The 12,461-nt window shown below is 46.0% G+C and overlaps 1 protein-coding gene across 13 annotated transcripts in view; it reads right to left on the bottom strand.

Moving 5' to 3' along the window:
• The window catches only part of Trim9 (tripartite motif containing 9), a 107,658-nt gene that overhangs the window by 15,981 nt on the left and 79,216 nt on the right, over window positions 1-12,461 (bottom strand). For 8 of the 13 annotated variants that reach the window (XM_041658732.1, XM_041658735.1, XM_041658737.1 and 5 more), the window contains exons 6-7: window positions 12,235-12,392; window positions 8,118-8,256 (exon numbers count right to left, since the gene is read on the bottom strand). In XM_041658732.1, coding sequence (XP_041514666.1) covers window positions 8,118-8,256; window positions 12,235-12,392 — 297 coding nt within the window. Of the gene's footprint in view, window positions 1-7,280; window positions 7,314-8,117; window positions 8,257-12,234; window positions 12,393-12,461 lie in introns of all 13 variants that reach the window. The other 5 variants (XM_041658728.1, XM_041658726.1, XM_041658730.1 and 2 more) reach the window with 2 other exon arrangements.

Genomic DNA, 12,461 nt, shown 5'->3' with positions numbered 1-12,461 from the left:
ACCCCAAATTAGTCAAGTACAATTTACCTACCTTGAAGACTTTGTTCTGAGAATGAATGTTCTAATTAAGTTAGTTTTTGGAGACGCCCAGATGTTTTGAGCCAGGCAAAACAAAGCAGAGGCTTAGGGGAAAACATATTCAGGGTACATGTGTTTTTTTCATATAGAATAATTTCTCAAATATTTAATTTAGTGCTGAATATTCAATATTATAGACATAACTTTTAGACCCACCAAGACCTTGGAGGAGGCAGTGATACCTGGCATCTGACCTACATTCAGAATAAAGTAACAATATACACCATTCAATGTATAGTAACAGTACTCAGTATTCAATGTATAGTAACAGTGCTTGATTGACAGCCACACTGAAGAGCGGGAACAGGGGAACACCCCAGCCGCCTGCCCAGCTAGCTTATGCCCCGAAATAATTACACGGACTCTGTATTCTTTTAATCACTGCTTGGCCCATTCTCTTCTAGGCTAATTCTCACATATTAATTTAACCCATTTCTAATCATCTGTGTATGGCACCCCAAGGTGCGCTTACCGGGGAGATTCTAGTCTAGTCCATCCTGGGTCGGAGCTTCATCCCGGGAGCGGGGCATGGCATCTCTCTCTCAGGCGTCTGCTCCCGAGAGAGCTGTGGAGTCTCTGACCTCACTTCCTCTTCCTCCCAGTGTTCTGTCCTGTTTTCTCCTCCCACCTATCCTCTAACCAATAAAATGGGCCAGGGCAGTTCCTTTATTAGCCAATGACCTTCCTCCATCAGAGCACTAACTGCAGGAATTCAGGGTTCTGTGGTTTCACGTATGAGAGAAATGAAGCCTCCAAAGGGTGAGGAACACATCCTCAACTGTGGTGGGGTTGGAGGTAGACTGGCAAGATCAGTTCCTGGTGATAAAATTGGAGAGTGAAAAAGCTTTTTTTTTTTTTTAAATGTCGTAGAAATATACAAAAAGGCAAAGTGTATGCTGAGGACCACAGAGTGTCTTCTAATGGCATAAGAGGTCACTTAGGATTGATGGGATGATTTCGTACCATCTACAAACCTTGTACTGCATTGATGAGAAATCTCTAATTCTCTAAATAGGGTCGCTCACGAGCCCCTGGGAAGTGACTGTGGGGCTCCTTTGATGGTCTCTGTTTTCCTGAAGGGTTCTCTTCCTCACGAGGTTACAGCTTCTATGGGAAGGGGGAATCTCAGCACGCTACAGTTTAAAATGAAATGCTTAGGCTGGCCTCGGATTATCAATTATATCTACAAAGGGATTCAGGGCACGTATATCTGAGACCATTTGATGTTGATGGTGTCGGGTGGGGACAGGTTCTGCCTATACTGCTCAATATTTCAGGGTGGTTTCCTTTGATGTGTGGGAGAGAGGCCGTTACCATGGAAAGGACAGTGTGAGGCTGAACTTCTGATCAGGTGGATGCTGGGGAGAGGGCCACTGTGGATATTCCGCCAAGGATTAACTTTCTTTTCTTCAGTGCCCAGGACCCACAGTTGGTGACAGTGCTGGATGGAGTATACAGCCTTATATAAAACACGCTCTTTCATATCCTTTATTTCCTTTTCTCTACTTCCCTAGCTGAGATCTACAGGGGGTGGGGGTGGGCGGGGGAAGGCTAGAAAGCTTCTATTAATCAATAGTTCTGTGCTGGTTTCCGTCTAAGTTGGTTTCGAGCCCCAGGCCTCATCTGTAGTAGCTTTTGAGGATCTCATAGATCTCTGACATTCTTTCTCCTTGCCAATCACTGACCATCACCTCCTGCCTGGAGTATCCATGGTAACACTTGTGGGAAAGGGACTCTTTAGGCTAATTGCCTGAGGTGGAACGGGAGGATGTTCAGAGACACCTGTATGCTGGCCTTAGACAGGCTGAAATGAAGCCCCTTCTATATCTTCTTAAAGCCAAGAGGCTATGTTCTTTCTTACACAAAAGCGTCCCGTGACTCTGGGAATATCACTGTCCTATTTCTGGCTAGAGGAACAGACAAGGCAACTCAACAAGCAACTTCACTTTGGGAGGGTATGCTTACACACCTGGCAGACTCAGGGTAGCTTTTGTTCTCTTTCCGGAGGTATAAAGCAAGGGACAGGTTTTCAACATCAGCCAGAGTGTGCCGCACCAGCGGTCTGAAAGAACTGGGTCTGAGGTGTTAGTTACTTCACACCTCAGGAGTTTAATTTCCCAGTGCGGGGTGGGGTACCAGTTTCCTTGTATGGTGCAGTAGACGGATTAACGGCCCATCCAAAAACGCCCACACCGGGATCCCCAGAAACCTCCGCTGGGTCACCTTTCAGAGGGAAAGGGACTTTGCAGCTGCCCGTTAAGGTTTTAAGAGACTGGAGACTATCTTGGGCTGCCCACGTGGGACCACAGGAACCACAAGAGCCCTTACATAAGGAACGCAGAGTCAGAAGGAGTCTGGAAGATGCTATGCTGCCAGGTCTTAAGATGGAAGAAAGTGCCATGAGCCAGGAAAGGCAGGTGGCTACTAGAAGCTGGAAATGACAAGGAAACAGATGTTTTCTAGAATGTCCTCAAAGAACCCTGTCCTGCTGACATCTCACCCATCTCAAGAAGACTAAGGGACACGTGTGTGCTGTTTTACACCATGGGTTTTGTGGCAACTTATTGCAACAGTAGAAGTCTAATACATTAGGTGCATGCGTACTGTTGCCTCAGGAGAGCAGGGTCAATATTAGACAATTGTGAGGGGTAGTGTAGTGTAGGATATAGTCTGTTTAACTGCCTTGGGGTGAGTGATTCTTTTTCAATGTATGACTTTATAGTGAAAAATAGAACAAACAGATGTGTGTGTGGACATGTATGTGGAGGGCAGAGGTGGACATGTCATTTATATTTTTAGACAGAATCTCGCAATGAGCCTGGATCTCGTTAACTGGTTTAGATCAGCTGCCCAGCGAGCTTGAGGGATCCTCATCTCTACCTTCCTGTGCCATGCTCACAGGCACGTGCCACCGGGCCCTGCTCTTCTGTGTGTTCTGAGAGCCTGAGTCTGGGTCTTCAGGTTTGTGCCACATGCTCACCAGCTGAGTCGCCTCCCAGCCCCACGATGAATAGTTTAATATGATTTTTCTGTTATATTTCACTCTCCCCCAAATATTTTCCGACTTTCATGTAACGGCCATTCTTCCTGGACCTTTTTGTTGGACAATGAGGGGAGTTCTTGGCAGCCTGGCACAAAATTAATAAGTTTTAACTAAGGTGGTGGTTCTTGGCTCGTTTGTTTGTGTTTACTTTGTGATGTGGCTACAAAGCCTGAAATATGCCTGACATGCCCTGGAGGATCTGGAGGGCAGGCCGACTTTTAAATGCTTTAAATGGAAACCTTTCCAAAACGTACTACTTACGTTTAAATTTTCAGAGAAGGCTCTTGGAAATTTGGTGTCGGGGGGGGGGTATTCTTTTTATCTCTTCTCATTATTTTCCTGCTTGCTCAATGCCCTCAACTTCTCTAACAATTCCCCATCTCTTTTTTATATACATATATGTATGTATATACATAATATTATATGTGTGTATCTGTATACATCTATCTATCTGTCTGTCTATCTATCTGTCTGTCTGTCTGTCTGTCTATCCAGGATTTCATGTAGCACAGGTTCACTTAACTCACTCTGTGGCCAAGGAAGATCCTTACCTCTTGACTCTCCCACCCTTCCCTCCCATGTGTTGGGATTACAGGTCTGTGCCGCCACATCTGACTCCCAGCCTTCACTTTAATGTGCTGTTGGGGTCTTAGCAATGAGTCAATGAGTTCGTGACTCCCAGGTGCAAACTGGGCACCTAGAAATCAATGAGTCTGGACTTTATGTCCTTCCCCCGCTGCTAACCAGAGGCCATTCTTCTTACTTCGTGGTCAGTCCAAGATGACATTCTAGATTGCGGGGCAGATAGTTTAAGAGGTGTGGCACCACATGCTGCTATCTGAGCAAGCTCCCAGGGAGTGTTTAAAACAGCAGAGAGGCCCCAGATTCCTAGGAGTGGGCTGGACTTCTTGCCATCTCTGGGAACAAGGGGCCAAGCTGGTTTCCTGGCTGTAACTGAGACACTCTGCTAGTTAGAGCTTTGGAGCAATCAGATTTCCTGTTGGTGTCAGTTCAGGTAGACTTGGGAAGTTTTTGCCTCATATATCACAGTTCTAAAAATCTGCTTGGATTTCTCTCCCTCTACATCTTTTCTGGGAAGTCCTCCCCCCCCTCTTTAGAGCTCACTACCCACCCCCAATGTATTATAACTTATTTCACGTGGTTATTAGTATGAACCAATCACGATAGTAATCTATGAACAAATAAGGTCAAATTCTTTTAGAAACATTTTTATTTTTAGAAGCGACTATCTGTTATTTTCAACCTCAAGGTGGTAGAATCAGGGTGGCACACTACTCTGGAATGATCGACAGGCTCCTGGTATACAATCTATCTGGAAGTAATTTGGAAACGCAGGCCAAGGGCCTTAAAAATACCCAGAAGTAGTTCTACATCCAAGAACCTGCCCAGATGAACCTCTACAGAGACCGGAGTTAGAGAGACTGGAATAAAGAGTCGGTTCTGTAGAGGTCTCAATCCTATACTTTCTTCTTAAGAGGCAAGTGAGGGGCAGCTCCTACTCTCCCAGAAGACTGCCAGATGTGAGCATTGAAAAGCTCCCAGGTCTTGAGATGCTCAGCAGAGCTGAGCCCCAGGAAATGTTTCATTCCAGGTCGCCCCCCGGCCTCAGGAATGTTACCTGTGCCCCGCTCCAGATTATGGCAAACAAACAGAAGGCACTATTGGTGCAGGTAGGCAGAGGGTAATTATGGGAAAACAAACGGAAGTTCCTCACCAGCTCTCGGCCCTGCCTGATTGTTTTCGGTGGGGGTGAAGTCTGTCACGCAGAATGGTTTCTACACTGTTTTACAGATGACCTTAAAGGCAGGGTATGGTCAGGATAGCCATTCAATGAGTTAATTAAAATAAATACAACCACGTTTATGGGCCTTACTTTAAAATCTCATTAAAATTCTTCAAAATTTTTAGCTTGCTTATTTTATTTATTTATTTGTTTGTTTGTTTGTTTATCTGTCCATTACTTGCATGTGGTGTGAGGGAGGCACTGGCATGCCTGTGTGGACGGAGGACAGCTCTCCTGGGTTGGCTCTCCCCTTCTACATAGGAGTCCTGAGGATTGAACTCAGTACTCAGGCTAGCTGGCCGGAGGGCAGGTGCCCTTCCCTGCTGAGTCACTCTGTCAGCCCCATTTCATTAAGATTAGCAGTTGCTAACATTTACATTCTGTCCTAAGCCAGGTTAATTTGGTTTCGATTGGGACTGGCCTCATTCGTGTGTCAGTCCTGGATCCATCCCAGAGACCTGCTTTCAGAAACTTGACCTAGCTTGAACTCAGGTGACACTGCTTTGTCCACTAGCTTCAATTATAGTGTGTTGTTTTCGGATCAATTTTCTTAAGTATCGTCGTCTTTCTTCCCTTTGTGGATATGTGTATGTTTCTTTAAGATCCATCCCCTCACTAGCCTGGAAGCTCCACCCAGCAAAGAAACAGGGCCTCCTCCACTGTTTCTACCCACTGTGTAATACCGTGGGCGCTTATCAGACACTCTGATAGACAGACAGACAGAAACATTTGACTTTGAGGGGGGAAATGATCAGGATTCACAACAAAGCACACATCTGATTCCCCTGTGCAATGTCACCTCTAGGCCGCAGAAGGTTTTGTGACCGAGTATTAGTGACAGATGACTTAAACCACATAATACATATGTGTCGTTAACTTGGACTTGCCGTTACATATGACATCCACCCTTCTTAGATACAGACCTTGGCTCTGAAGTTTGGGAAGAAGCTGCTTCTTGCTAAGAAGGATGTAAAAAACTCTATCACAGCCAAAAGCTAGAACAAATCACCACCCCCCACCCCATCCCAAACCAGCAAAATAAACAACAACAACACGATAAAGTATAACTGCAACAGATTCTCAGATATCTAGGATGGCATTTTCTCTCTGCCTTTTAGACAACCAAAATGGATGTAGTAAGGTGGGCTTTCTCTATTGTAATGGTTTGGTTGAGTCTCCTTTGAGAATGACAATTCGCTACATTTCCCCTAAATTCCTAAGTCTTGTGTCACTACTTAGAGGAGGGAGAACAAACAGAACAAACCCGAGGATGGAGAAAGTATTGTGTGCGAACTTTATTTCATCATGAGCGAGTCCCTTCCGGGCAGGAACAGAGACCAGAGAAATCTACATGGTGGTCGGGTTGGCTCATTACCACATACATACCTTATATTTGCACATAATATATATAAAAGTCATGGAGGAATGGATTTCTACAACACAGTTTCTTTGTCTGTAGAGAACGTGTTCCGTTAGTTTCACTTAGAAAATGACCCCCAAGTCTGTGACTGTGGTACTGGGGGTCGCAGGTCCACATCCTGTAACTAATAATAGACACCAGGATCTCATGAACATTGCAAGGGACTAAGAAATGACACCTTCCTGCAGGATGAAAGGACAGACAGAAGTACTCAGGGGGCTGTGTTAGTAACTGGTTTGAGCATAGTAATGTGAGTTCTATAACCTAGTGCTAAGGAAAACAATTTTCATATAGTTCCGTTGACAGATAGTAGAACATGGCCAGTTTCTCCCTGCTCTGCATCCATGCACACCCCCATGTCATCATGCCACCTTCAGGGCCCTGGGGAAACGTGGCCAGCACCATCAAGGCCTTCTGCATTGCTTCTAGAACTCTTGGAGGCCCTTAGCATTTAGCGTGGTATTTTGGGGGAAAGAGGCAACGGCTCTTAAGGTGGTCGGTCATCCCAGGAGAAAGTTGCTAAAATGTTAAGCCTGGGCAGAGAGCTAGATGTGATGTCACTGCCATCTCTGTGGGTACGGGCTGTGTGAGTATTTGGTCCTTTATAGAGCCTCTTTGTTGAATAGCTTCACCCAGCCCTTCCACTCCTCCCCAAAGCATTGCTTTCACAGCGCTGGGGATTTCACCCTTGCTGTGGGATTCAGAGTTGTGCTTGTTTTGAACCATGTGGACCGTTTTAGGGATGACTGACACATGGCGAGGCGTGTGGAAGGTAGGAGAAACCAGCACAGTACTTTTAGCTAACGAAGTCAACATCTTGAACAAAGTCAACATCAGAGATTAGTTGCGGAGAATGCCTAGGGGGTAGGAGGTAACTTCCACGATTAAAACAACACCCCAAAGTCTCAAAATGCTTTGGCACCAGCCAGACATACCCTTCATAGGTTTAGTCTCATGTGCTCCCGCTGCTTGTAAAAATACAAAAAAACAAAAAACAACCATTAAAGCCTCAGAGGTTACACCAGGCCATCAAATGCAAGCCTCTTCTGGACAGATTGTCTCTGATGACCAGAATATCTAAAGTACAGACAAGAATCAAATGTCCTCTAGAGAAACAATGTCGTACAGTGACCCCAGGCAGCCTAACCACCCCTAGAGGGACGGGCAATGACCCACATGACGAGGTAAAGCAGAGTTGCCGGTCTCTTCCTGTTTGGTGCCCACAGGAAATCTCAGTCCTGGTGCCGATGGCCTGGGCTTTGGGTAGGAAAGGAAGTAGTCCGGGCTGGTTAAGCCGGAAGTGCTCAACAGGCTCTAGCACCCATACCCACCGCCAAGATGTTCCGATCCTACGGATCTAAAGTTGGAAAGGATCTACATCCCAGCCCTGTCAGGAGCAAGCAAGAGCTACAAAGACATGGAGAATCATCTGGGCAAAAGTGGCCACTGAGGTGGCCTGCTCTAGAGCTTAAGTGTCTCCATCTTAGACACCAGGGCACATTCAAGCTTTCACGTTCTGCTTCTTCCACTGTAGCTTAGAGCATTAGCAAAGGAAGCCATGGGAACTGCTGATGTGGGGTCTCTGGTTTGCTCACATCCACATCTCATGGGCCTTCTAAAGGCGGGAGAGGGACAGCGGCTCTGGGGCCGGAGACAGTGCAAGTCATGGAAAAACTTGAGGGCTGTGGCTCTGATGGGGTTACCTCCAGGCTGCCAGCCACGTTAGACGCCACGTAGTTCCCGCTCTGAGGGATACTGCTGAAGGGTCTTACCCTCAGACGTCTGGAGGACCAGTGTCTTGCTGTAGGGGCTGACTCCTGTTTTGTTGAAGGCCTTGACACGAGCATTGTATGTGCTGTTGAAGTGAAGGCCGTCCACGGTGCACATGGTTTCTTTTCCAACATACACTTCCTGTCAACAGAAAAGGGGACCCCACTGAATGTGAACCCCAAGAGGGATGGATTCTGCTCAGTGGTCAGGAGCACAACTTCAGTATCTGCCCAGTCCAGACTTGAATTCTATAAGCTATTGAGCTGTTCAATTTATTGCTTAAGGCCTCACTTACCTAATCTGTAAAATGGGGACATTGATACCTTCTTTTCAAGATGGGTGTGAAGGCAATCTAACTTTAGATATGTAGTGGGCTCAGTTGCCTAATAGTGATCCACAGCTAGTATTTTAAAAACTGTAATTGGGAATCTTTGGCTAAGATTATGCTTATGCTTGGTGTTTCTAAAGAATGTCACCTTTATTCATCAGTATGGTTTTTGAAAAGTGTTTTTTCAAAACATGAAAACGTGAGGGTAGTCTGTAGGCTGTGTTCCTAATTTCAGGAGCTATCACAGGGATTATACTTAAAGCCATTGGAATGGAGTTTTTCACTACAGTATGGAGGGAAGGGGAGGTGTGGAGGGGGGGAATGACATTTCAAAGGCTTAAAATAAAGCCTAGCATAATGCGTTTTCAGCATAGGTTAGGCATTGGCTTCCCTCCTCAGCTATACACTTTGCAAAGTTCGGCTGACATCATGGTGAGAACAATTTACATTCAAGGCACAAGTTAAAGTGGCAGCCCCCTGCTCCAGGTCTTGGAGAACTCAGAGAGAGGACGGGGAGTGCGCAGAGAGGAGGGGAGTGCTCAGAGAGGGCGGGGAGTGCTCAGAGAGGGATGGGGAGTGAGTGCTCAGAGAGGGCGGGGAGTGCTCAGAGAGGGATGGGGAGTGCTCAGAGAAGGAAGGGGAGTGAGTGCTCAGAGAGGGATGGGGAGTGAGTGCTCAGAGAGGGAAGGGGAGTGAGTGCTCAGAGAGGGATGGGGAGTGAGTGCTCAGAGAGGGAAGGGGAGTGCTCAGAGAGGGAAGGGGAGTGAGTGCTCAGAGAGGGATGGGGAGTGAGTGCTCAGAGAGGGGCGGGAAGTGCTCAGCACACATGCATGCAAGGTAGCGAGAGGAGCATGAGACCTTGGGATGGCAGTAGCCTTCAATGATTTTAGATATGATGCTGTTTCCATGCCTGTCAACACAAATGTAAATAAAGGCTTCCCTACCAAAGGAGAGAACTTGAGGAGAATTGTAGAAGACTGGAGTGGAGTAGGTAGAAGGCAAGCTGCGTGTGTGTGTGTGTGTGTGTGTGTGTGTGTGTGTGTGTGTGCGTGCGCGCGCGCGCGTGCGTGCGTGCGTGCGTGTGTGTGTGTGTGTGTGTGCACGTGTGTGATGGCTATTTTGGTTGTTGGCTTCACTCCATCTGAAATAAACTAAAACCCCCAAATGGCTGGGCACACCTGTGAGGGATTTTTTTTCCTTCATTAAATCATTTAAAGTGGGAAGACCCATCTCTAGTCTGGGCCACACTTTTGCTGGCAGCCTACACAGAAGTGGAAGAAGAAAGCCTCTCTCTCTGCCTGCCTGCTTTCGCCCTCCCTAGCAAGTCCATCCCACCACAGGCATCAGAGCCTACTTCTTCAGGAAGACAAGCTGAGGTATCCAGCCTCGTGCACTGAACAACTACTAGATTCTTGGACTGTCCGTTCACAGTCAGCCATTGTCGGATTAACTGTACACAGCCTGTAAGTCATTCTAATAAATCTCCCCTATGTATTAAAAGTAGCCCGAGAGTCCAGCTCTTCGGGGCTTCCTCCAGGGTTGAGGGAGAGGTCCACTGTGAAGTGAAGCTGAGTTTGAAGGTTGTCTATCTGAGAGATAGGGAATGAAATCACACACATGCTGTTCTAGCCATACTCTTTATTCTGTTAGTGCCGAGCCTACCTCTACGGCTTCTAGTTCTCCTTTGTTTCAATTCTCTGCTCTAATTCTTTCTAGCTCTGATTCTTTCTTACTTCTTTGTTCATCTAGCTTAAATATATTTTTTTTCAAGAGGCTTGAAGCAAAGAGAAAAAAAAGTTATAAGAGTTACATCTCATTGATCATAACACACTCCTTGGTAAGAAGCCGAGTGCTATTTACCATGGTAATTCAAAGTTTCAAGGTTCCAGGTGTAAGACTGTGACCAGAGGCCACAGTGCCTGATGAGACAAGCTGTAGAGAGATCTGTGCAGAGAGACAGGTCTTCTCAGCCAGGCTTGGCAAGCAAAGAACTGGCCTGACCTTTTAGGTTGCTTTGTGCTAATAACCTTGGTTAGACATCTGCAACTCTGATCTTGTGCATATCTGTAAAGTTTTTAACTAATGATCCATTTACAGAAACATTCAGCCTACTTCGAACTTTCTCTGAGGTGAAAGTGAGCTAACTGTGTGTAGTTTGAGTGAAAGGCACAAAGCAGGATTTTAAGTGTCTTACAGTCCTTGTAGGACAATAGGTCTAGTTATGAAGCATATCCTAGTATATATTCTATACATCAAAATTATACAGCTTAATGAGAAATTATCTTCCTGACCATCCACAAATATATGTGCTCATAAGATTAAGTGAGATGCAATCATGAAATTATATATACACATTGTATGAGATTACACACTGCAGTGTAGGTATTGGGGAGACACCACAGCTGCTTTAGCACATGTGAAATTACTGACAGGAGCAACAGTTTCCTGAGTCAGTGGTCCCACAGGCCTTGCCTGGATGGGATTCTCCTCCATCAGAGAATCATTCCTCTGGTGGGTTGACATCTGAACACTAGTTGTCACCTGCTGTGTACTTCCACGGCCCTCGATACTATATGTGTGTGTGTGTGTGTGTGTGTGTATATATATATATATATATATATATATATATATATATATAGAGAGAGAGAGAGAGAGAGAGAGAGAGAGAAAATACCATTCTATAAGTTCTGTCCACTAAAGAACTCTGACTAACCCAGTGTGTTTGAGACAGAAGTAGGCACACATAGATAGGCACACCACTAGAGATCATCAATCTATGGGCACCACGGTCATGTTTTGCCAAAAGGCAGCTGTCTCATATCCAGAGGGAATCGTGAACTTCCCAGAGTGGTTGGCACCCCTTTGCCTTGTGGACATAATAATTTTGGGGCACCAGTTTCTGCCTCATGAAAGACTCAGGGAAAAAAAAAAGAACTTGAGAAAGATTTACCAGCTAAACTTTCACAGAAGGAGGCTGTAATAGAAGAGCCTGCCAAATAAGAAAAGTGTTGGTACAATATATTAGAATCTGTCATAGCAGAAACAGAGCTTAGGCAATGGTTCATGGTGTCGTTAGCAATAAGTCATGATGGTGATAGTAATAGCCAGTGTTGCAGACTCACCATGGATGCGGCAGCACACTGATCTTACACAGACCATCTGATGGACTCTGAGCACCAATGCACCATAAGTATGTTGTGGAGATTTGCAAGAAAATGGCCCCCAAAGGGAGCGACACTATTAGGAGGTGTGGCTTTGTTGGAGTAGGTGCGACCTTGTTAGAGAAAGTGTGTTCCTATCAGGGTGGGCTTTGAGGTCTCCTATGCTCAAGTTATGCCCAGTGGCACAGCTGCTTCTGCTGCCTGCTGACCAAGATGTGAAACTCTCAGTTCCTTCCCCAGCACATGCCTGCATGCACATGGCTGTGAAGATAATGGACCAAACCTCTGAAACTGTAAGCCACCTTCAATTAAATGTTTCCTCTCTAAGAATTGCTGTGGTCTCTTTTGCAATAGAAACCCTAAGTAAGACACATGTTATTGTCTTTGGCCCCTCAGGGGGCAGATGCAGACCCGAAGGCTCAGAGACACAAGAAATTCTGTCACACAGCTAAACTGTCTTTTTGCAGGTCAGGTTGATTTGACTGAGCCATCCATCTTTGATAATACATTACAAGAAATCCCTTCAGGGGTGGTCCACTCTCAGGAGAGATGGGAAGACCATGCCCTGATGGCACCATAGTCTTCTGAGGGAGTCCCTGGCATTGCTTTATAAGTAGATTGTCTGCTTACCCGGAATTGACCACCACTGCCATCATCCAGCTCCAGAATGTACCCTTCGGCGGCCACAGTGGACAGCGGGGGCTGTTTCCAGGACAGTGTAGCGCTATTGTTGTGGGTGCAACACTCCTCCAGCTGTAGGATGGGGGTTGCTGGGACTGGAGAGGAAGCTAAAGAGAAATTAGTGCATCTCTAGCTTCTGTTGAGTTACAACTGTTTTATTAGCTTGCAATGAGATG

This window comes from Microtus oregoni, unplaced genomic scaffold (assembly GCF_018167655.1).
Source record: "Microtus oregoni isolate MIOR12 unplaced genomic scaffold, Mior012 000009F_ref0000495, whole genome shotgun sequence".
NCBI lineage: Eukaryota > Metazoa > Chordata > Mammalia > Rodentia > Cricetidae > Microtus > Microtus oregoni.
This window is presented reverse-complemented; position numbering and strand designations above follow the sequence as displayed.